At 37.5% G+C, this 21218-nt stretch overlaps 2 protein-coding genes across 11 annotated transcripts in view; one reads left to right on the top strand and one right to left on the bottom strand.

Moving 5' to 3' along the window:
- LOC139756742 (uncharacterized) overlaps positions 1 to 10480 on the top strand; it is a 62318-nt gene extending 51838 nt beyond the window's left edge. For all 7 annotated transcript variants that reach the window (XM_071676476.1, XM_071676474.1, XM_071676478.1 and 4 more), the window contains 6 exons: positions 314 to 459; positions 3621 to 3732; positions 3877 to 4056; positions 6784 to 6876; positions 7377 to 7520; positions 7931 to 10480. In XM_071676476.1, the coding sequence (XP_071532577.1) occupies positions 314 to 459; positions 3621 to 3732; positions 3877 to 4056; positions 6784 to 6876; positions 7377 to 7520; positions 7931 to 8011 (756 nt within the window). In that variant the 3' untranslated portion in view covers positions 8012 to 10480. The remainder of the gene's footprint in view (positions 1 to 313; positions 460 to 3620; positions 3733 to 3876; positions 4057 to 6783; positions 6877 to 7376; positions 7521 to 7930) is intronic.
- mtTFB2 (mitochondrial transcription factor B2) lies at positions 10395 to 20809 on the bottom strand. 4 transcript variants are annotated; one of them, XM_071676491.1, is made up of 5 exons: positions 20520 to 20808; positions 18418 to 18577; positions 16343 to 17379; positions 15404 to 15529; positions 10395 to 11122 (listed from the first exon to the last, which is right to left on the bottom strand). In XM_071676491.1, exons 3-5 carry the CDS (start codon positions 17375 to 17377, stop codon positions 10907 to 10909), a joined length of 1377 nt encoding a protein of 458 aa, XP_071532592.1. In that variant the 5' UTR covers positions 17378 to 17379; positions 18418 to 18577; positions 20520 to 20808; the 3' UTR covers positions 10395 to 10906. The 4 variants fall into 4 exon arrangements, with proteins under 4 accessions (XP_071532592.1, XP_071532590.1, XP_071532591.1 ...); XM_071676489.1 differs by lacking the exon at positions 18418 to 18577 and having other exon boundaries at positions 20507 to 20809; XM_071676490.1 differs by lacking the exon at positions 18418 to 18577.
- Positions 20810 to 21218: the final 409 nt, after the last annotated feature.

The following is a 21218-nucleotide window of genomic DNA, read 5'->3' as shown; positions in this document are numbered from 1 at the left end:
ATCCCAACAGCTGCCACTCTTAACACATTTGGATACAAGAGTCTCTCCTTTATATGCCTTTTGCTTCCCATATAATGCAATAATTCCCATCGACTTCCAATGCCTATCATGCAAGTATACATATGTATTTCCCTTTATGCTTCCCAATTGTAACCTTTGTTGTCACATTAACCATTCACTCATTCAAATTTTGTACCTTTGAGATTTGATCACTTGCATCAAAACTGCCAAAGCACTTATTCATCTCCCAAAAAGCATTTTCTTCTTCATACATACACAAGAAAAAAGTATATAATCGATTTTCTTTTTTTAGACTCCTGGCATTGGTGCAGTGATGTCTGCATTAGAACGCCAGGGCTGTGTACCCAATCCAGACCCATTTGAATGTTGCATCTGTTTCTTGGATGTAAATATTGGGCAAGGTGTAGTACTGCGAGACTGTCTTCACACTTTCTGCAGGTGAGTGCTGAAGGTTTTGAAAATAAGACTTATAGGAATGGGTGTCTCATAAACAGAATGGAAGTCTGACTGGTAGATTAATGAACGTAGACAATACCCTGTTTGAAAGTTTGCCTCTAAGGCATTAAGTGTAAGTCAGACTTATCTTCTTTTGATTGCTAAAGCATGGACCAGTATACTTCTCTTCAAGTATATGCTGTTGCTTGACTATAAGTCAAATAGTGGCAGAGAAATTAATATTGATGTAAAATTAACAAAGGTGTGGTTGCACATGGACAAGGGTGTTATTGCGAATGACGATGAAATAGACCTTCCTCTACTTCATACAGGTGACCTTGTAAATGCAACATTGTCACTATATTTTCCTTGTAATTGCTGATGGATGAGATGGAATCATTCCATAGGATGGTATCTGATTATTGAGAAAAAGAATTCCAGTGCACTTGAATTCACCTGTTATGGAGACTTTTGTCATGGCCGTCTCTTGAGGGAGTTTCCAGAGGGAACAGGCATCAGAGATATAGATAGATAGACAAAAGAATTACTTAAGATGTTTGAGTCACTTTCCATTTTCCCTACCTGTGATGCGCATTTGTCACTGTCTGATAACTGTAAATGACAGGAACACAATTATAAACTTTTATAAACATCACATTTTCCAGTGCTCTAAGTATGTAAGAGTTGGAATATGAATTATACCTGACTTTTATTGACAAATAAGTCTAGGAAACTCAATTTTAGCTTGTGCTATCCAGTCAGTGGGAGAAAATCGGTAATTGCAACTAATTCATGTCTCGTTAACCAAAGCTTGGATAAAAAAGTTAAATCATGGAATGGATGAGACAAATGCTTTTGAAAAAGTACATCATATGATATGTTGTAATATCTGGCCAGGAAGAAGATGAAGTTCAGTTCACATCAAATCTGTCAAAGTCAAGATACATGGTACAAAACTCAGACATTTTGAAAACCTGCCGGTGTCCAGGTTTAGTGCAGATTCCAGGAGAAAAAAAGTACCATTTCAGGTTGCAGACCTTTTCTCCAAGTAAATGTTGCTTCATGATGATTAACTTTTTTGTGAAAATAGAATAGCACATGGTTGAGATACCTTTTTTTGTACATTGCAACTGCTGGGAGCTAGTGTTTCCTTGAGCTGCTAGATTTCCTGACAAGGGTGGATATTAACTTTATTTATAGACATTTCTGCACATGACTTCCTCCCATTTAGAAAAAGTAGTTGGTCAGTTTTGGCCATATTTTTCAATTAAGTAAGCTGTTTGGCAAACCCTCTTGCCTCAGACATTAAGCATACTAACTGTTACATGGTCTTCTCTCCTTATTTACATTTGTCATTAGTAATATAGTACAATCTCTATTATAGTGGTTGCATGAATTTGCCACTTATCTGACACTTTGAATATTTCCTTTAGAAGAAGACCTTTTGTTTTTCATTTAGTATTAGTTGATAAGCCTGCTTTCTAGAAGGGTTAGATATATAATTTTTCTAACTGATGCAGTTTTAATTCTAACCAGTTTATGGAGAAAACTACAGACTGTATCCGACTACCATTGTGGAATAGGTTTTTTTTTTTTCAGGATGTTGTAGAGGCTGTCCAACATGCAGAGTTTGTGCTCACTTTACATTATACTGATTGGCTTGCTGTTTAATAGTGTCGAGTAGAGAAAATCATTTTTGAAATGAGCAGGCTTTTTATTCCATATCTAGCTACTTTGTTTTATATATTTGCATAACTTGCTTACAGAATTTCCTGTATTGTCTTTTCTAATGTTTCATATTGTACATGAAAATTGTATTTACCTTTCTGTTGAAAGGAAGGTCAGCTACTCTTTCAGGCCAGTGTATTAGCTCACTAGTTAGCTTTATGATTGTTTCCACGATGTTTGAAAGGTACTTAAGCCATTCACTTGGGAAAGGGAAAGAGCACCTTGTTCCGGTTATAAGATTTCCAGCCAGCAGATATCTAGCTGCTAAATCACAACAGGTTACAAAGGATTGTATATCTGCAGCTAAGAATGTCAATGCAACAAGGCTCTTAAATCAAAATGAATTTTCTGTCTTAGATAATTTCTCATACAGGTACACCACTGAATTTCTGGCAAGTGATGGATTGGCACCTCCTTTAGTCTGGACAAAATTACATGAGGGAACTTGAAATTACCGCAGCCACCAGACTAGTTTACTGGGTGGCCACAGATTGTGTTGTGTGTAGGTCGTGCTTATTTACATTCTTTACACTGGATATGTTGGTGGTGGTACTGCAGTTCTGTGAAATTCTTCGCTTATTTTGCTTAAATTTAACCCTAGCTATGGCTTTAAGACATATGAGTGTCTGTTGTGGTGTCAAATGTAAACACTAGTCTATACTGATCCAAGATGAAGTAGAACTGTTGAAAAAATGGACCATGGTGTTTCGATGGGTAAGCTGTGTGACATCTGCGGTATTGGTTCATCAACTGTTTGTGATATAAAGGAGCAAAGGAAGAAAATATTGAAATTCTATATAGACAGCGATTCAAGAAGCAAATGACGATTAGTAAAACTATGAAAGATGGAAAGAGTACTGAGCACGATCGAGTGATGATGGAATGGTTTTGACAGTGTCGGAGTGATGGAGTGGACTTGTCAGGTAGCTTTGTAATGGACCAGGCTAAGTTGTTCCATAAAGAACTTAAATTACAACATGAGCGTGACTGTAATGAAGGATGGCTTCAAAGATTTAAGATGTGTCATGGAATTTCCATGAATAAAGTGTGTGGAGAAAAGCGGTCTGCAAACCACAAAGGAGCTGCTGAGTATGTGGACAAATTTGCGAATCTCGTAGCTGATGAACACCTCAGTCTTGAGCAGGTTTATAAGTACCTGTATTTCATTCATTTATTTAATTTACATTTAATATTTAATTTAAATTTCTAACAGTCCATGGTATACTTTAGACACATGGGAGATGTATAATTAGTGGCTTAGAGGTGTGTTGAATTATTATTGCGTGACCATAGTTGGTTCGGCAAAATGGTTGATCTGGCAACACTTTGGAACCAAGAGTGCTGCAAAATTGGTGGTGTACCTGTATATGTGGCTGAATTTGTAGATTTTGTTTTCATTCAGTAGTAGTTAATTTTAATTTCCATTTTTCATTCAGGGATTGCCTGGCCAATGCAGTTAAATATTCTGACACGGCAGATGTAAAGTGCCCATACAGAGACAACCAGTACTCTTGTGACTCCTCTCTACAAGACAGAGAAATCAAAGCTGTAAGTCAAAATTATTTTAATGTTTCACCTTGTCTAAGAACTTGAATATGTAATCATTAGTTAGATGCTGGTAATACATTATATCATATAAACAACGAATGTCATGTGTTAAAGAGTTACTAATATCAAGACATTTGGCTGCAGCTGGTTACACCACAGGAGTACGACAAACATCTGACCAAGTCTGTCAAGCAGGCTGAGGGAACCATGCAGAATGTGTTTCACTGTAAGACACCTGACTGCCCTGGCTTCTGTCAGTTTGAAGATAATGTCAACTCATTCCACTGTGATGTTTGCAAGAAAATCAGCTGCCTTACTTGCCAAGTATGAGAAAATATATTCCAAGAGAGATAAGTGAAAAATATTACTTTACTAGATTTGCAACAAGGGGAATTTTATTTTTCAGTATAGCTTATCTTTCAGACTGTGAGTATAATGTACTCAAGCAGGAAGAAAACTGTAGACAGTGACACCCATAGCCTATAAAACAACAGAATGTTCAAATAAAAAGGAAGTAGTTCTTTGGTTGCAGTTAGATATGCAAACATTTCTATAGGATAAGATTCAAAGTTATCAAAGGATTTTTCCTGAAGGCCTTCTTTCTTCCAATGATGATTTATTATAAGATCTGTCATACATGCTTGAACCTTTTTCTGCAGAACCAATTTTTGTGGCCTTCCCAGGATGCGAAAAACTGATATATATATATATATATATATATTTTTTTTTTTTGCCGCTGTCTCCCGTGTTTGCGAGGTAGCGCAAGGAAACAGACGAAAGAAATGGCCCAACCCACCCCCATACACATGCCTTGATTCAATCCATTGACAGCACGTCAACCCCGGTATACCACATCGCTCCAATTCACTCTATTCTTTGCCCTCCTTTCACCCTCCTGCATGTTCAGGCCCCGATCACACAAAATCTTTTTCACTCCATCTTTCCACCTCCAATTTGGTCTCCCTCTTCTCCTCGTTCCCTCCACCTCCGACACATATATCCTCTTGGTCAATCTTTCCTCACTCATTCTCTCCATGTGACCAAACCATTTCAAAACACCCTCTTCTGCTCTCTCAACCACGCTCTTTTTATTTCCACACATCTCTCTTACCCTTACGTTACTTACTCGATCAAACCACCTCACACCACACATTGTCCTCAAACATCTCATTTCCAGCACATCCATCCTCCTGCGCATAACTCTATCCATAGTCCACGCCTCGCAACCATACAACATTGTTGGAACCACTATTCCTTCAAACATAGCCATTTTTGCTTTCCGAGATAATGTTCTCGACTTCCACACATTCTTCAAGGCTCCCAGAATTTTCGCCCCCTCCCCCACCCTATGATCCACTTCCGCTTCCATGGTTCCATCCGCTGCCAGATCCACTCCCAGATATCTAAAACATATTCCATGTGTGGTGAGGTGGCGATGGAAATGAATAAAGGCAGACAGTGTGAATTGTGTGCATGGGCATATATGTATGTGTCTGTGTGTGTATATATATGTGTACATTGAGATGTATAGGTATGTATTTTTGCATGTGTGGACTTGTATGTATATACATGTGTATGGGGGTGGGTTGGGCTATTTCTTTCGTCTGTTTCCTTGCGCTACCTCGCATACGCGGGAGACAGCAACAAAGCAAAATAAATAAAATAAATATATATATATTTTTTTTTCTTTTCTTTCAAACTATTCGCCATTTCCTGCATTGGTGAGGTAGCGTTAAGAACAGAGGACTGGGCCTTTGAGGGAATAATCCTCACCTGGCCCTCTTCTCTGTTCCTTCTTTTGGAAAAAAAAAAAAAAAAAGAGGGGAGGATTTCCAGCCCCCCGCTCCCTCCCCTTTTAGTCGCCTTCTACGACACGCAGGGAATACGTGGGAGGTATTCTTTCTCCCCATGTAGCGATATATATATATATATATATATATATATATATCGCTACATATATTTTTTTTCTATTATTATTATACTTGATTGCTGTTTCCCACATCAGCGAGGTAGTGCCAGGAAGCAGACATATATACACATCCATACGTGTACATATACATAGATATACATATCAACATATGCACAAATACATACATATACATACACAACCATATATACATATACACATATACACATGTACATAATCATACTCACTTGAATTCATCCATTCCTGGCACCACCCTGCCCCACAGGAAACAGCAATACCACCCCCAGCATCAGTGAGGTAGCACCAGAAAAACAGACAAAAAACCCTCTCATGTCGCACACCACCCCAATCAAAACACCCTACATCTGCCACTTTATCATTAAGCACATTCAACAAACCTTCAAAGTATTTGCTTCATCTCACCTCATCACTCCCTGTTATCACTTTACCCCTTGCAGTAGGAGTAGTTAAGTCTTTTTTATAAAAGAATATTTTTTTTTTTTACATTTTTGTGCACCTTTTCATAGAAAAAGTTAATACTTTTGTTTTAATTGAGAAAGCCAAAAGATCAATTGTACACCAAAAGAGTTAAACCACAATGAAAGTTATGGCAGGATACTTTGTAACAGTACACATCACTTATATCTAGTTTCTTAAACTTTCTCCATTACATGCAGAACACAAAATTCTCATCTGTACACCCTCTTCTCATCCTAAGTACATCATGATCTTCACCTGTATAGGGTTTAATGTTACTTTCATAAAGTTTAGTCACAATTCTGCCACACACTTCTGACTTTTCATTCAGTTTGACAATTGAAGATATCAGTGAGAATACTGAATGAAATGCATTGCATCATACTGACATACATAGAGAGGAAAATAAGTGTACTTGGACACTAAATATGACTAGGAGTTAGATAGAACAATTCTTAGAATTTGAATAAGATCCTTTAGTATAATCATGGCCATTATATATCTTGAGAAAGAAAATTATTTGAAATTAGCAACATTGATTAATGGGAAATAAAAGAATTTACAACTGACACAATTTTGTAGATTTCCTATATTTTTTAAAGGAGTATTTAGCTTGTGATATATCTACAGTTAATTTATACCTCTAGGCTCAGCATGAGGGCACCACATGTAAAGAGTATCAAGATGACCTTGCTCACAAAGTGGATGAGGCTGCAATGAAGACCAAAAAGTTCTTTGATGTGAGTAAATCTAGAGTTTACTTTCTTACACTCTATCACATACTCCCATCACTCCTGTTTCAGGAGTAGTGCTACTCCTTCCCTTGCTCTTGTCCTCTCACTAACCCCCTGACTTTACTCCCAAGACATTCCAAACCAGTCTTCCCCTTTACCCTTGAGCTTCGTTTCACTGAGATCCAAAACGTCCAGGTTCCTTTCCTCAAACATACTACCTATCTCTCCTTTTTTCTCATCTTAGTTACATCCACACACATTTAGACACCCCATTCTGAGCCTTCGAGGAGGATGAGCACTCCCAGCGTGACTGTTTCACCTGTTTGTTATAATCTATTTTGTACCCTCTTCTTGTTATTCTCTCCACCAAATTTGTTTAGTTTTATTGCTTTTGTTATTCTTAAATCTTGGGAATATTTCATAAATGTATGTTACTTCATTATATGTTGTAACCTACACATACATATTATTTGTGAACTGAAATTCTAAATCAAACCTTTTTATAGGACATGATCCGTCGAGGAGATGGACTACCTTGCCCTAAATGCTCAGTGATGCTAGTGCGGAAGTGGGGTTGTGACTGGATGCGATGTCCCATGTGTCGAACAGAGATCTGCTGGGTGACCAGGGGGCCACGATGGGGTCCTGGGGTGAGTAGTTATAGTGTTTATCTATTCTTCACTATTAACCCCTTAACTCCTCTCCAGAGTTTCCTTTCCAACACTGATTTTTTGTTTCTCAAGTTGTTTGAAAAATATATTTAACTTTACAGTTTCCAAGATCTTCATACAACACTTGCTGCCAGCAACTGATAATCATCATTAATAATGCTGAACAAAGATGTCAAAGTAGGGCAATCAATTGCCATAAATATGTGACTGGTACATCAAATATTTTCTTGTGTGTAAATATATAAAAAAAAACTTCAAGACATCATCTAACATAAAGTAGCATTCATTACATATTATAAATATCTTCAAGTTTTAAATATCTACTTTCAATGTACATATTTCGTATGTTATGTATTGAAATGCTTTGTAACATAATTTGCCACCCACAGGGTCCAGGAGATGTATCAGGAGGATGCAAATGTGGAATCCGAGGTCAAAAATGCCACCCTAAATGTACCTATTGCCATTAGCTGGACAAGTTCTAGCCTAAAAAATATGTTTTGAAATAGTTATTGGTCATCCAAATAATTGAACTTCTAAGCAAATAAAACATTCTTGGACTTCAACATGATAAAACATGCTACAGTTGTTCTTAACAGCCCTGTTATATCTTGTGAATTTCCTCCATTAAAAGTATGTTTTTTACTCATTCAGTTACTAATCAAATCAAATGTCTGTGGTTGATTGTTGCTGATTTGAAAGAGCATATCATAATCATCTCTGACGGCAGAGTGTTATTTGACCAAAGATCCAATGCTTCTTTAAATTGCTCAAATAATCTCTCAAAATTAAACCTTGTGACCAGTTAAATGCCATTTGTTATAGTATTTAAATCTTCAATGTGGTCAAATGCATTCCATGACCAATAATCAGGACTGTAGTTTGAAATTATACCGTACTTCATAATTAAGTTACTCATGTTGTCAGTGAGGCTCATCTATATTTTTTTTTTTCAAATACTTATAATCACTATATGACTGAATCAGCCTACCAATCTTTTCAGTTTCATTAAAAAAATGTGATTCTAGTCTTACTGACATTATCTAGTCTCCATTTCAGGAAGACAGGCAGCTCCTTATACTTAAGATGCAAAGATACTCACAAGGCACAACAAGCAGTAATAATTATACTTGCAAACTTACTACTCTGTCTCTATAAGCTTCTGTATCATTATCAAAATGTGGCTATCTTTCTGCAGTTTTCCTGAAAATAGCTCAAAACAGCAAAAGTGTGCTCAAATTTTCAGTTTGTAAATAGCATCTTTTATCATAAACAGATGAATATCAGACTTTTTATTAATGACAAGACTATAGAAATCTCTTGAATTTTTTTAGGAAAATTTTCAGTGTTAATGCTTCCAACAAAGCTACAACCTGAACACAATGAAATTTATGGCAGTAAGCAGCTCCACTTATAAATGTCACACCATAACTATTATATAAAAGTGATGACACACCTTTTGTTGCTAGTAAGCTATCATGCCATGTAAGATGCAGTAGTTTCAGTGCTTAAGAGAACTTTTTATATCTATAAAGCATTTTTGTATAATGTTGGGAGGGGGGGTTGTTTATGAGTATATTATAAATATATTTATATATATACACATATATATATATATCATTTTCTACATTTTTACTTTTACACATTGGTGCTCATGCAGCATCTTATATACTGGTAATGATTTGAGAGTACTGAAATTAGAAAAGATGTGTGTGTGTTTATCGTTACAGCATAGGAACCAGTTAATCAGATAAAATCATAATCAATAGGTGATTCTTTATATTAATTATGATAATCCCAATTTAGGTTGGGTATATTTTCTCTTTTTTATATCCAATGTCCTTTTTAAAACAATAGTTTATATATCATATTGCAACAGATGTTTAACTTGGTAGACAGGATATATGCTATGAATGTATTAGACAAGATTATAATCAGAATGGTGCTACTTGTTTCTCAGAGGTTAGAAAAGTAAGTTAGTACCTTCTTAAGTTTTTGCTCCTTAGTCAAAGGTGCTAATTACAATAACTTGAAAAACATTTCTGTGCTGATTTATGAATATTCTCATGAACTGGGTTCTAAATAAGTAAGGTGTTGATGTGCTCTTACACACACTAACTTTAGAAGGGTTTGTCAGTTCAAAATTAAGTATTGTAAATTTGTATGAACAGTATATAAAACTGCCAAAGGAAGCTCTCTTTCCTTAAGTTTAACACTGTTCAGTTTGCATCTATGAATATAACCTGTGATAATAGTTACTGAATAGCCAAGCCCTGATAACATTATTTATATACAGTATAATTTTGTGTTGTAAAGATGACTATAGCCAACTGTGAGTAAGAGAAAGTCAATATGAAGTATGTTTTATAATTACATTATTTAGTTTCTTGTACTTTTTTTTATTCTCGAGTCTGGTTTTACAGTTCTCCAACTTTGGAAATGTCCATAAATTATAATACTGACAGATTTTCTTTAGAATCACAATGGCTATGGTGTTATGCAGCTGATAAGAAATTTATCAAGACATTATATCAGAAATTTGTTTAGATATTCATTTGCACAACTAGGAAGATTTTCTAATTTTCTCTTACATCCAATCACTTTTCAAGTAAAATTTTCAAAGATCTAGCAGAGGCATCAGCATTTATGTTCACAAGTATTACAGTTTGTGATCACTTCACCCAGTAATCAAATATTGATCTATTTCACATTGTGTTCAGAGCTCCTAGTCTCAGAATTAATATGCCTGTATCATGTACTGTCTTGTGATCTCCCCAAGATATTTTCAGTTTTAAGTCTATGAGGTTATGTGCAATGCACAGTTAGAGTTTACAAATGTACATAGAGAGAGAGAGAGAGAGAGAGAGAGAGAGAGAGAGAGAGAGAGAGAGAGAGAGAGAGAGAGAGAGAGAGAGAGAGAGAGAGAGAGAGAATTTTATCTTCTGTACAGCAAACCACTTTAAATATATATTTGACTATGTACTGTATGGTATGCTGTTGTGGGGTGCTAAATAAAATTACAATATTTAAAGCATCTTGGATTTTCATAAATACATTCAGTTTACAGAGTAAAGACAGAATCTGTACTACTTATTCTCTGCTTACTGAAACTGGAGTCTTGCAGATTCAGAATCATCCTTCCAAAAAGTGAAATACTGTGTATTAAACCTTTTGAACCATAAAAAGACCTCATAAAAAGCCTGTTAAATACCTTTGACTTTACCTTCCTGCTGTAGAAGCTCCTCTTTTGGAGGTCCTGCAGTACTCAGAAAGTGACAAGATCCCAATATCCAAGTGATTCCCTCAGTTGCCAATAAGGTTACCTTACACCTATTTGGCAGACAGTTTATTTATCTTATATATGACTACAATAATTCCTGATCTTCCATTACACTAACTCCTTCAGTCAAATTTAACTGTGGCACTTCCTCATCTTTCTCCCCATATCTTGCAGCATACTGTCTCCACTGGTAATGGAATACAGATTCTTCAAATGATGGCAGACTGATGAAGATACTGTATGCTAGTAAAAGCTGCTCTTTTGTCAAGTCCCTGGGGTGTGAAAACACATGCAGACCATTCTGTAAGAAAGGTGAATTTTGAAGAATGAAAACTTATTTCTCTCTGGAATGGTTCCTATGAGCTTTGAGATTCTCCAAGATTCCTAGGAGCTAGAAACCTCTAACCCTATGTCTTCTGGTGAGGTGTATGCCCAACAATGGTTCCAACATTGTTAGATGGTTGCGAGGTGTGGGCTATAGATAGAGCTGTGCAGAGGAGGGTGGATGTGCTGGAAATGAGATGTTTGAGGACACTATGTGGTGTGAGGTGGTTTGATCAAGTAAGTACTGAAAGGGTAAGAGAGATGTGTGGTAATAAAAAGATTGTGGTTGAGAGAGCAGAAGAGGGTGTTTTGAAATGGTTTGGTCACATGGAGAGAATGAGTGAGGAAAGATTTACAAAGAGGATATATGTATCAGAGGTGGAGGGAACGAGGAGAGAAGTGGGAGACCAAATTGGAGGTGGAAAGATGGAGTGAAAAAGATTTTGAGTGATCGGGGCCTGAACATCCAGGAGGGCGAAAGGCGTGCAAGGAATAGAGTGAATTGGAAGGATGTGGTATACCGGGGTCGACGTGCTGTCAGTGGATTGAACCACATGTGAAGCGTCTGGGGTAAACCATGGAAAGTTCTGTTGCGCCTGGATGTGGAAAGGAAGCTGTGGTTTCGGTGCATTATACATGACAGCTAGAGACTGAGTGTGAACGAATGTGGCCTTTGTTGTCTTTTCCTAGCACTACCTTGCATGCGTGTGGGGGGAGGGGAGTGTCATCTCATGTGTGGCAGGGTGGCAATGGGAATGAATAAAGATAACGTTCTCTTTTTCTACACATTCTCCTTCACTCCCAGAACCGTCACCCCCCTCCCCCACCCTGTGACTCACTTCCACTTCCATGGTTTCATACACTGCTAAGCCCACTCCCATATATCTAAAACACTTCACTTCCTCCAATTTTTCTCCATACAAACTTACAACCCAATTAACTTGTCCCTCACCCCCTACTGAACCTAATAGCCTTGCTCTTATTCACATTTACTCTCAACTTTCTCCTTGCACACACTTTTCCTAATTTGGATGCCAACCTCTGCAGTTTCTCACTTGAATCAGCCAATAGAGTTGTATTATTGGTGAACAACAACTGACTATTTTCCCAAGCTCTCTCATCCACAAGAGATTGCATACTTGTCCCTCTCTCCAAAACTCTTGTATTTACCTTCCCAACCACTCCATCCATAAACAAATTACACAACCATGTGGACATCACACACTCCTGCTGCAGACAGACATTCACTGGGAACCAATCACTCTCCTCTCCTCCTACTCGTACACATGCCTTACATCCTTGGTAAAAACTTTTCACTGCTTCTAGCAACTTACCTCCTACACCATATACTCTTAAAACCTTCCACAAAGCATCTCAATCAACCCTATCAATTGCTTTCTCCAGATCCATAAGTGCCACATACAAATCCATTTGTTTTCCTAAGTATTTCTTGCATACATTCTTCAAAGCAAACACTGGATCCACACATCCTCTATCACTTTGGAAACTACACTACTCTTCCCCAATCTAATGCTCTGTACATGCCTTCACCCTCTCAATCAATACCCTCCCATATAATTTCCAAGGAATACTCAACAAACTTATGCCTTTGTAGTATGAACACTCACCTGTATCCCCTCTGCCTTTCTACAATAAGCATGCATTTGGCTAATCCTCAGGCACTTCACCCTGATCCATACGTACACTGAATATCCTTACCAACTAATCAACAACATAATCACCCCCTTTCTTAATGAATTCCACTGCAATACCATCCAAACCCACTGCCTTGCCGGATTTCATCTTCCACAAAGCTTTCACTACCTCTTCTCTCTTAACTGAACCATTCTTCCTGACCCTCTCACTTCACACACCACCCTGATTAAAACACCTTACATCTGCCACTCTATCATCAAACACATTCAACAAAACTTCAAAATACTCACTCCATCTCCTTCTCACTTCAACACTACCTGTCATCACTTTCCCCCTTGCCCCCTTCACCAATGTTTCTATTTGTTCTCTTGTCTTATGTACCTCATTTACCTCCTTCTAAAAGATCTTTTTATTCTCCCAAAAATTTAATGATACTCTCTCTCCTCAACTCTCATTTGCTCTCTTTTTCAAGCCTTGCACCTTCCTCTTGACCTCCTGCTGCTTTCTTTTATAAATCTCCTAGTCATTTGCGCTCTTTCCTTGTAAGTACTGTCCAAGCGCCTCTCTTTTCTCTTTCACTAACAACTTTTCTTCTTCATCCCCTTCACTCACTAACCTCTCTAATCAGCCCACCTCCCATCTTTCTCATGCCACATGCCATCACTGCTTCCCTAAGTACATCCCATTCCTCACCCACTCCTTTCACGTCATATGCTCTCACCTTTTGCCATTCTACACTCAATCTCTCCTGATACTTCCTCACACAAGTGCCCTTTCCAAGCTCACTTACTCTCACCATTCTCTTCTTCCCAACATTCTCTCTTCATTTTTGAAAACCTGTACAAAACTTCAGCTTTGCCTCCAAAAGATAGTAGTCAGACATTCCTCAAGCTGCCTCTCTCAGCACATTAACATCCAAATGTCTCTCTTTAACATGCCTATCAATTAACACGTAATCCAATAATGCCCTTTGACCATCTCTCCTACTCACATACACATATTATGTATTCATCTCTTTTTAAACCAGGTATTCCCAATCACCAGTCTTTTTTCAGCACACAAATCCATAAGCTCTTCGCCATTTCCATTCACAACACTGAAAACCACATATACACCAATTATACCCTCAGCTGTCAGATTACTAACCTTTGCATTTAATCACAATATACTCACAAATCTGAAGCAAGTAAAAGTTGAACATGAAAAGTATATTTCCAAGTTATACTCCTCACTTGCCTTCAAATTTCACACATTTTTTTCATGAAGTTGCCCTAAGCAGGGAGGAACACAAGACATATTCATACTTGCTTGTCTTCATCCATTCCCAGCACTATCCTGCCCCACAGGAAAGAGCATTGCTACCCCCCTTCTTCAGTGAGGTAGCACCAGGAAAACAGACAAAAAAGGCCATATTCGTTCACACTCAGTCTCTAGCTGTCATGTGTAATGCACCGAAATCACAGCTCTTTAACCACATCCAAGTCCCACAGACCTTTCCATGGTTTACCCCAAACATTTCACATGCCCTGGTCCATTGACAGAACGTTGACCCCAGTATACCACATCATTCCAATTCACTGTATTCCTTGCAAGACTCTTGCCCTCGTGTATGTTCCGGGCCTGATCGCTCAAAAATCTTTCCCAACTCAATCTTTCCATCTCCAATTTGGTCTCCCGCTTCTCCCTGTTCCCTCCACCTCTGACACGTATATCCTCTGAGTCAATCTTTCCTCTCTCATTCTCTCCATGTGTCCAAACCATTTCAACATACCCTTTTCTGCTTTCTCAACCACACTCTTTTTATTACCACACATCTCTCTTACCCTTTCATTACTTACTTCATCAAACCATCTCACACCACATATTGTCCTCAAACATTTCATTGCCAACACATTCACCCTCCTCCACACAACCCTATCTATAGCCCAAGCCTCCCAACCATATAATATTGTTGGAACCACGATTCCTTCAAACATACCCATTTTTGCTCTCAAAGATAACGTTCTCGCCTTCCACACATTCTTCAACGCTCCCAGAACCTTCACTCCCTCCCCATCCTGTAACTCACTTCTCTTTCCATGGTTCCATCCGCAGCTAAGCCTACTCACAGATATCTAAAACACTTCACTTCCTCCAGTTTTTCTCCATTCAAATTTACCTCCCAATTAACTTGTTCCTCAACCCTACTGAACCTAATAACCTTGCTCTTATTCATGTTTACTATCGACTTTCTTCTTTTATACACTGCCAAACTCAATCACCAACTCCTGCAGTTTTTCACCTGAATCAGCCACCAGTGCTGTATCATCAGCAAACAATCAATGCATCACTTCCCAACCCCTCTCATCCAGAAAAGACTGCATACTTGTCCCTCTTTCCAAAACTCTTCCATTCACCTCCCTAACCACCCCATCCATAAACAAATTAAACAACACTGTACTCCTTTCTGTCCACTCAAAATGATGCAGCTTTGCTGAAGGTGATTTATCACTCGTGGTATGATCACTTGCAGACACCCTGTGACACCAAAATGCTATTTCTCATATATAATTAAACACTGAAAAATTTAAACTCTAGAAGCAAACAAGAGACTGCAGTTTACCTTGATAAGCTGTGGTCCACAATCAGGTATCCATTTCTCCAAACACATAATAAGAGTTTCTGTTCTCTTGATGCGAGACACTGTATTCATGAAGTAATGAAAACTTATCAACTCCTTCTTTGGCACCTGATGAAAGTAGAAACTGGTATAAAATGTTATGAATGAAACCCATATTGTTACACAAAACTGCAAGAGTGATAGGCACGTTAACCCTTTAGCTGCAATATTTGATTTCAGAAATGTTACCTGGAAGCTGTCTATTCTCCATTAAATAATATATCTTACTTTGATGTTTTCTACTACTTTTGCAACTTAATCACAGTAAATATATCAAGTATTAAAATTTCTTGAAAAACATATTAAATGATGGAAATTCAGTTCTTCAGCAAGCCATTATGATTTCTTCTAAAAGTGTACATTCTGAAGGTTGAAAAACCCTCTCTCCAAGGCAATGCCTGACAATCACGACACATTCCTTAGGGAATATCTTGTCAAGATCATTCTTACCATCATAAAAATTTAACAACTGAATAGTGAGGTATGTATAAGTTATGCAGTAAAGGTGGATGCATCATATGCCTAGCAATGTTGCAGCCATAACATCTTTTCATTTAATAATTTCACCAGGCATGTAAGTAAAGTTGATATATTTTTCATCTTTTTCAGAAAAGATCTTTTGAATAGTAAGGTAAAACAACGTAATTTTTAAAAAATTTACTGAAAATTCAAGCAGGGAAGGTATACCAAATATCCAGAGTAGTCCCAGCCATTGACTTAATTAGGATTGGGGATTAAGAAAATTCTAACCCCCAAAGAGCCAAGACATCTCTCACAGTTCAGGATAAGCAATCCAAAAGAGGATTGACTGTATCTATATGCTTATAAGGAAAAGTAAGGAGGATATTACCAATAATTTTAAATACTTGTAAAATTACTAACCTCTTTGAATATATCTTCATTTGGTGATATCTTGACCAAATGCATATGCTTCTCCCTAGCAAATTTCCCTTTTGAATGTTGAGTGTAAGGTGGGTAAAATCCTTCCCTGGATACCACTTCAAGACATTCTAAATGGAAATAAAACTGAAATGGAACACTTATATTTCTGAATATAAAATTTTCCGAGTCAAATGCAATTCTATTGTATATTCCCTTTGGTATGAATAAATACAGATCCGGAAAAATTTCTTCATAAAAGCAACACTGGAAAGCAAAGCTTAGTATTAATCTAAAAAAGAACTTTATATCATGAATTATTCCTGTAATTTTGACAGGTGAATCCTTTCCATCTCCTTTAATAGGCATTGGTTTCAAAAACTTTTCTAATATACTTTTCTCAGGTTCTTTTCTATCAATAATATAATGTGCATAAAATTTTTCAAGATCATAATCATAAATCTGTAAACTAGAAGGATACCGAGGAAGCAGGGATTTCTCAAGATTGGACCTTAGAATGTCTTGTGGTTCATAAGCAATTACTTTATTATTTGTCTGTGTCAGAAGGATCTCTGTAAGCACACCAGGGCCAGGGGAAGATTCCACAATAATATCACTTTCCTTCAGGCCTTTATTTAGATGTGTTACAAACTTTTTTGCAATATCTTGATCCAAGAGGTACCATCGACTCCCACTTTTATTCCGTCTTAGATTCCTCTTGAGATCTTTGATAAGGACTCTTGTGTCCTTAGCTTTTCTGTTGTCATTTACACTCCAATCACCTTCGCATGTGACCAATTTGGGGGGCAAGACTGTTTGGCTAACAATACTTTCAGACTTCTCTTTTCTGACATGAATCTTTCTTTTACTTTCACGAATTACTGGATCAACAGAAGACGGCTCTTCTATGGCAGTGCTTGCCTCAGTTCCCTGTTCTTTTCCCCCAAAAGGTGACAATGGCCTAAACCCCCCATGACGGAGGTAGGGTACAGGACATATTGAAGAGCACTTCTGTGGCAATCTTCTAAGTGCTAACATGTCTGAAAAACACAAAGAAATTGTACAGGATTAATGAAATAACAAAAGCATCACAAGCAATGGTGATCACTGTAGGAAATGCTTTCAAGAGAGGAAATTCAGATACATTAGGTGAGTGTATGAAAATGATGAACAAAAGTATCACAAGCAATTAGAATTAAAGTTTCTCTTACAACCTTACACATAGGGCTGGTTGAGTATCCTTTGTGAAATGGATTAACTGTTCTATTAACAATAAATGTGTTATTCCACATCTGTGAGAAAGTGTCATTACATAACTTAATTCATGACACAGATATGTGAAAAAAATTTTCTTACATAATTACCTATTTGTACAGCACAAGGAGTTTTACACTTATGGAGCACCATCTCTTGAACAGTCTCTCCTATCATACTTCTTAAATTTATATATGCTGTCTGCATCAACAAGGTTCTCAGTCATTCAATTTCATTCATCCACCACTCTAATACTACAAAAATACTTCTTCCCTATCCCAGGGGATAAGGGAGAAAGAATACTTCCCACGCATTCCCCGCGTGTCATAAAAGGCAACTACGGGGACAGAAGTGGAGGGCTAGAATCCCTCCCCTCCTTGTATTTTAAATTTCTAAAGGGGGAACAGAACAAGGAGTCATGCAGGGAGTGCTCATCCTCCTCGAAGGCTCAGATTGAGGTGTCTAAATGTGTGTAGATGTAACCAAGATGAGAAAAAAGGAGAGATAGGTAAGGGTACACCATCGATTTTCCAGCACTCTTGGTTCCAAAGCCTTGCCAGATTAACCATTTTGTAGTATGAGTTCTACAATTTTATTTAACAAGTAATTTTTCTATACATGTGGCACGACATGTTTCATGTTTAATAAATTATCTGGAATTTTCTTATGTTATCTATCAGAATTGAATGAAAAATTACAATCTAATGTAGTATAATTATATTCCATAAGGCTTTTGACAAAGTACCTCACAAGAGACTTTTACATAAACTCAAAGCACATGGAATTGGTGAAGAACTCTGTACATGGATCAGAGACTGGCTTACCAGAAGCAGTGTGTAGTATTAAGCCTCAGATTGGGTAGATGTAACGAGTCATGTGCCACAGGAGTCGGTCCTAGGTCCAATTCTTTTCATATATACATTGATGACCAAGAACTCAGTCTTATATCTAAGATCTCCAAATTTGATGACAATACTAATAGAGCTGTAAACAGGTGAGAGTGGTTACACTGATGGTAAATGAAGTTTAATGTAAACAAGTGCAAAGTTATGCACACTGGAGACAGGAATATATGTTACAACTCTTAAAATAACTACTGAGCAGAATTACAGTTTCTTGTCAAGTGAATTTTTTTTTTCCTAGACAACCCACTTGTGGGCGAATCAGCCTCCTGTTGTCTGTCTTTCTCATGCAAACACTTTAATCACTCCATTCCTCCTTACACCACAGACTCCTATGACAAGTATCATTTGTTCCCTTACATTATGATAATGTATCCAAGAAAAGAGTGTCCTCTTCATTCCTGGCTAGTGATATAACCTCTTTACTAGCCCACCATGCATTAAAGTGTCAAGTGCTTTCTGGCAGTCCAGATACAAATTATCCACCTAGCCATGCCTTTTGTCTATTACAGTGCTTATTCTCTCATACACATGACCTTTCCATGTGTTTATATTGAGGTGAAATGTAATTTTGTATAATACCAGAATAAAGTTTCAACATGAAAAATTTTACTTACAATATGTGAATACAGTTGATGGACAGACAAATGTATATGCACCACAGGTCGGAACTGAACCCAAGACAAGGTGTCAAGCTACCGCGGCCACATGGAGGTTATAAGATGCAAACACTTGATGACAAGTGTCTTCATCTTTTAACTTCCATGTGGCTGTGGGAGCCAGGTGCCCTGTTCAGGGATTGAATCTGACCAATAGTGTATATAAATATGTCTGTCCATTGACATATCTGTCATACCACTGGAGTTGCAATAAATTGCAGTCCAAGTTACTCCCACTGAGATGAGGTCGGGATGCAGACAAAGTAGCAAGGCACCCTGTCCTGGGTTCAAACCTGGCCAGTAGTGTATGTATATATGAATTCAAGCTGCATTGCCATGCTAAGGGGGAGTAATAGCCCAAAGTTAGAAGTAACTTCCACACTGTCCACCTCCTTTACCACCATCATCTAAAGTTTCCCTTTCAACCTTATTAAGGGGTTGGCTAATTAATAAGGAGACACTGTTGAAGTGAAAAGATGACATGAGTATTTTGAAACTGTTAAATGTTTTCAATAAAAGGGAGGAAAATGTGGGGTCTTCTGGAAATAGACGTATGCGAAGTGAAAGCCTTGCATGAATGGAAATGTGGCAAGGCAAGTGGAATGGATGGGATTACAACTAAAGAGGATGGGTGTGTAGGTGATTAATGAGTCATGATTTTCACTTTATGAATGGCTGATGGTGTGGTGCCTGAGGATTGGTAGAATGCTCATATAATGACAAAAGTGAATGTTCAAATAACTGAGGTATAAATTTGTTAAGTGGTGACTGAGAGGATGATGGCATGCATAGGGCATCAGACTTAAGAGGAACAACATGGTTTCAGAAATGGTAGTACACAAGAGGATAAGGTGTTTGTTTAGAAGAATGTGCCTGACTAAAACAGTCATGACTAGCATCATTATGCTCTGTAGCCCTAGCAACTGGGGGTACCAATTTTCTGGAATGGTGAAGTCTATTTTCTGAGAGTGCCTGTCGAGATCTTCAAGCCCTGAACTGACCTCAGTTACTTTAAAAGCCTGTCTAATGGGTGTGAATTATTATATTTCTCATACAGAACGTAAAGCTAACCATCCACACTAACTTTACTACTCATTGAGAGTAATCCAGTATGCCACGAAGCAATAATCCTTCCCATATGGTTAATTCTACACATGATAGTAAATAATTCCCCAGCTCTAGACTACTTGAATTCGACTGCTCTTATAACACTAACCTCTGAACGAAGTCCTTCGCTTCGTAGCTCATTTTCCATCACAGAATATATCTCAACCTTATTTCTAAACAAGCTGACAATATCGATTTGCATTAAAAGTGATGGCAATACTTATATCAGGATCAGTTATACGTACAGACAAACCTTACCATCCAAGTCCGTGGACCATGCAAATGTTGTTTACTTCGATCAGCTGGAAGCTCTGCACATCCGTGCCAGACGCACGATCAAATCTTTGTACAATTGTAAACCTGCTGAGACCTTAACAGGAATCTCGAATTGGGGAAAAAAAAGCACCACTAGTAAATGTTAGTACTGTTTCTAAAATAAATTGAAATATAAAGATATTCCCTTTACTGGGTTACAAGAGATTTTTTCCTCTGAACATTGCCATTGAGAAATGTAAATAGAAAAAGATCTGTTACTCCTTCTGCCTCCAAAATGATCCTTAGGGATGAATATCCTTCCCAGTGAGTAACTCTCGTAATATGACAAGTCGTCTGTTTTGTTGAAATTTCTATTTGGTCGCGTTTGACCAGTAGGGTTAGATGCAAACATGGTAGTCAAACTACACAGCTGAACGGATGGTAGAAAACGATATCATAGAAATGCGAAATTCCACTTCTTAAAAGAGTGAACGAAATCAGCTGTTAAGTTAGACACATTTTGTCTTGGCTTACGAGATTATATCAGTATTAATCATGTTAACCTCCCATTTCGTATATGTATAGCTGTTTTGTGAATTTTTTGGTTTTAGTCTACTTATGGTAATATATGCTGGTATTTGGTTATTAGAAGACCAAGGCAATCATCTTCATATAATGTTACCAGTTTTGCTAAGTATATTG

The sequence above is a fragment of the Panulirus ornatus genome, chromosome 23, assembly GCF_036320965.1.
Source record: "Panulirus ornatus isolate Po-2019 chromosome 23, ASM3632096v1, whole genome shotgun sequence".
In the NCBI taxonomy this organism is placed as follows: Eukaryota; Metazoa; Arthropoda; class Malacostraca; order Decapoda; family Palinuridae; genus Panulirus; species Panulirus ornatus.
The sequence above is the reverse complement of the archived record's forward strand: the minus strand, read 5'-3'. Positions and strand labels throughout refer to the sequence as shown.

What these genes read in the sequence shown, in the direction of transcription:
- mtTFB2 (XM_071676489.1), bottom strand. An exon ending in ATGAAGATATATTCAAAGAG is followed by an intron (nt 15,530 to 16,342) that starts GTTAGTAATTTT and finishes TACTTTCATCAG; the next exon opens with GTGCCAAAGAAGGAGTTGAT. An exon ending in GTGGACCACAGCTTATCAAG is followed by an intron (nt 11,123 to 15,403) that starts GTAAACTGCAGT and finishes CCTTTCTTACAG; the next exon opens with AATGGTCTGCATGTGTTTTC.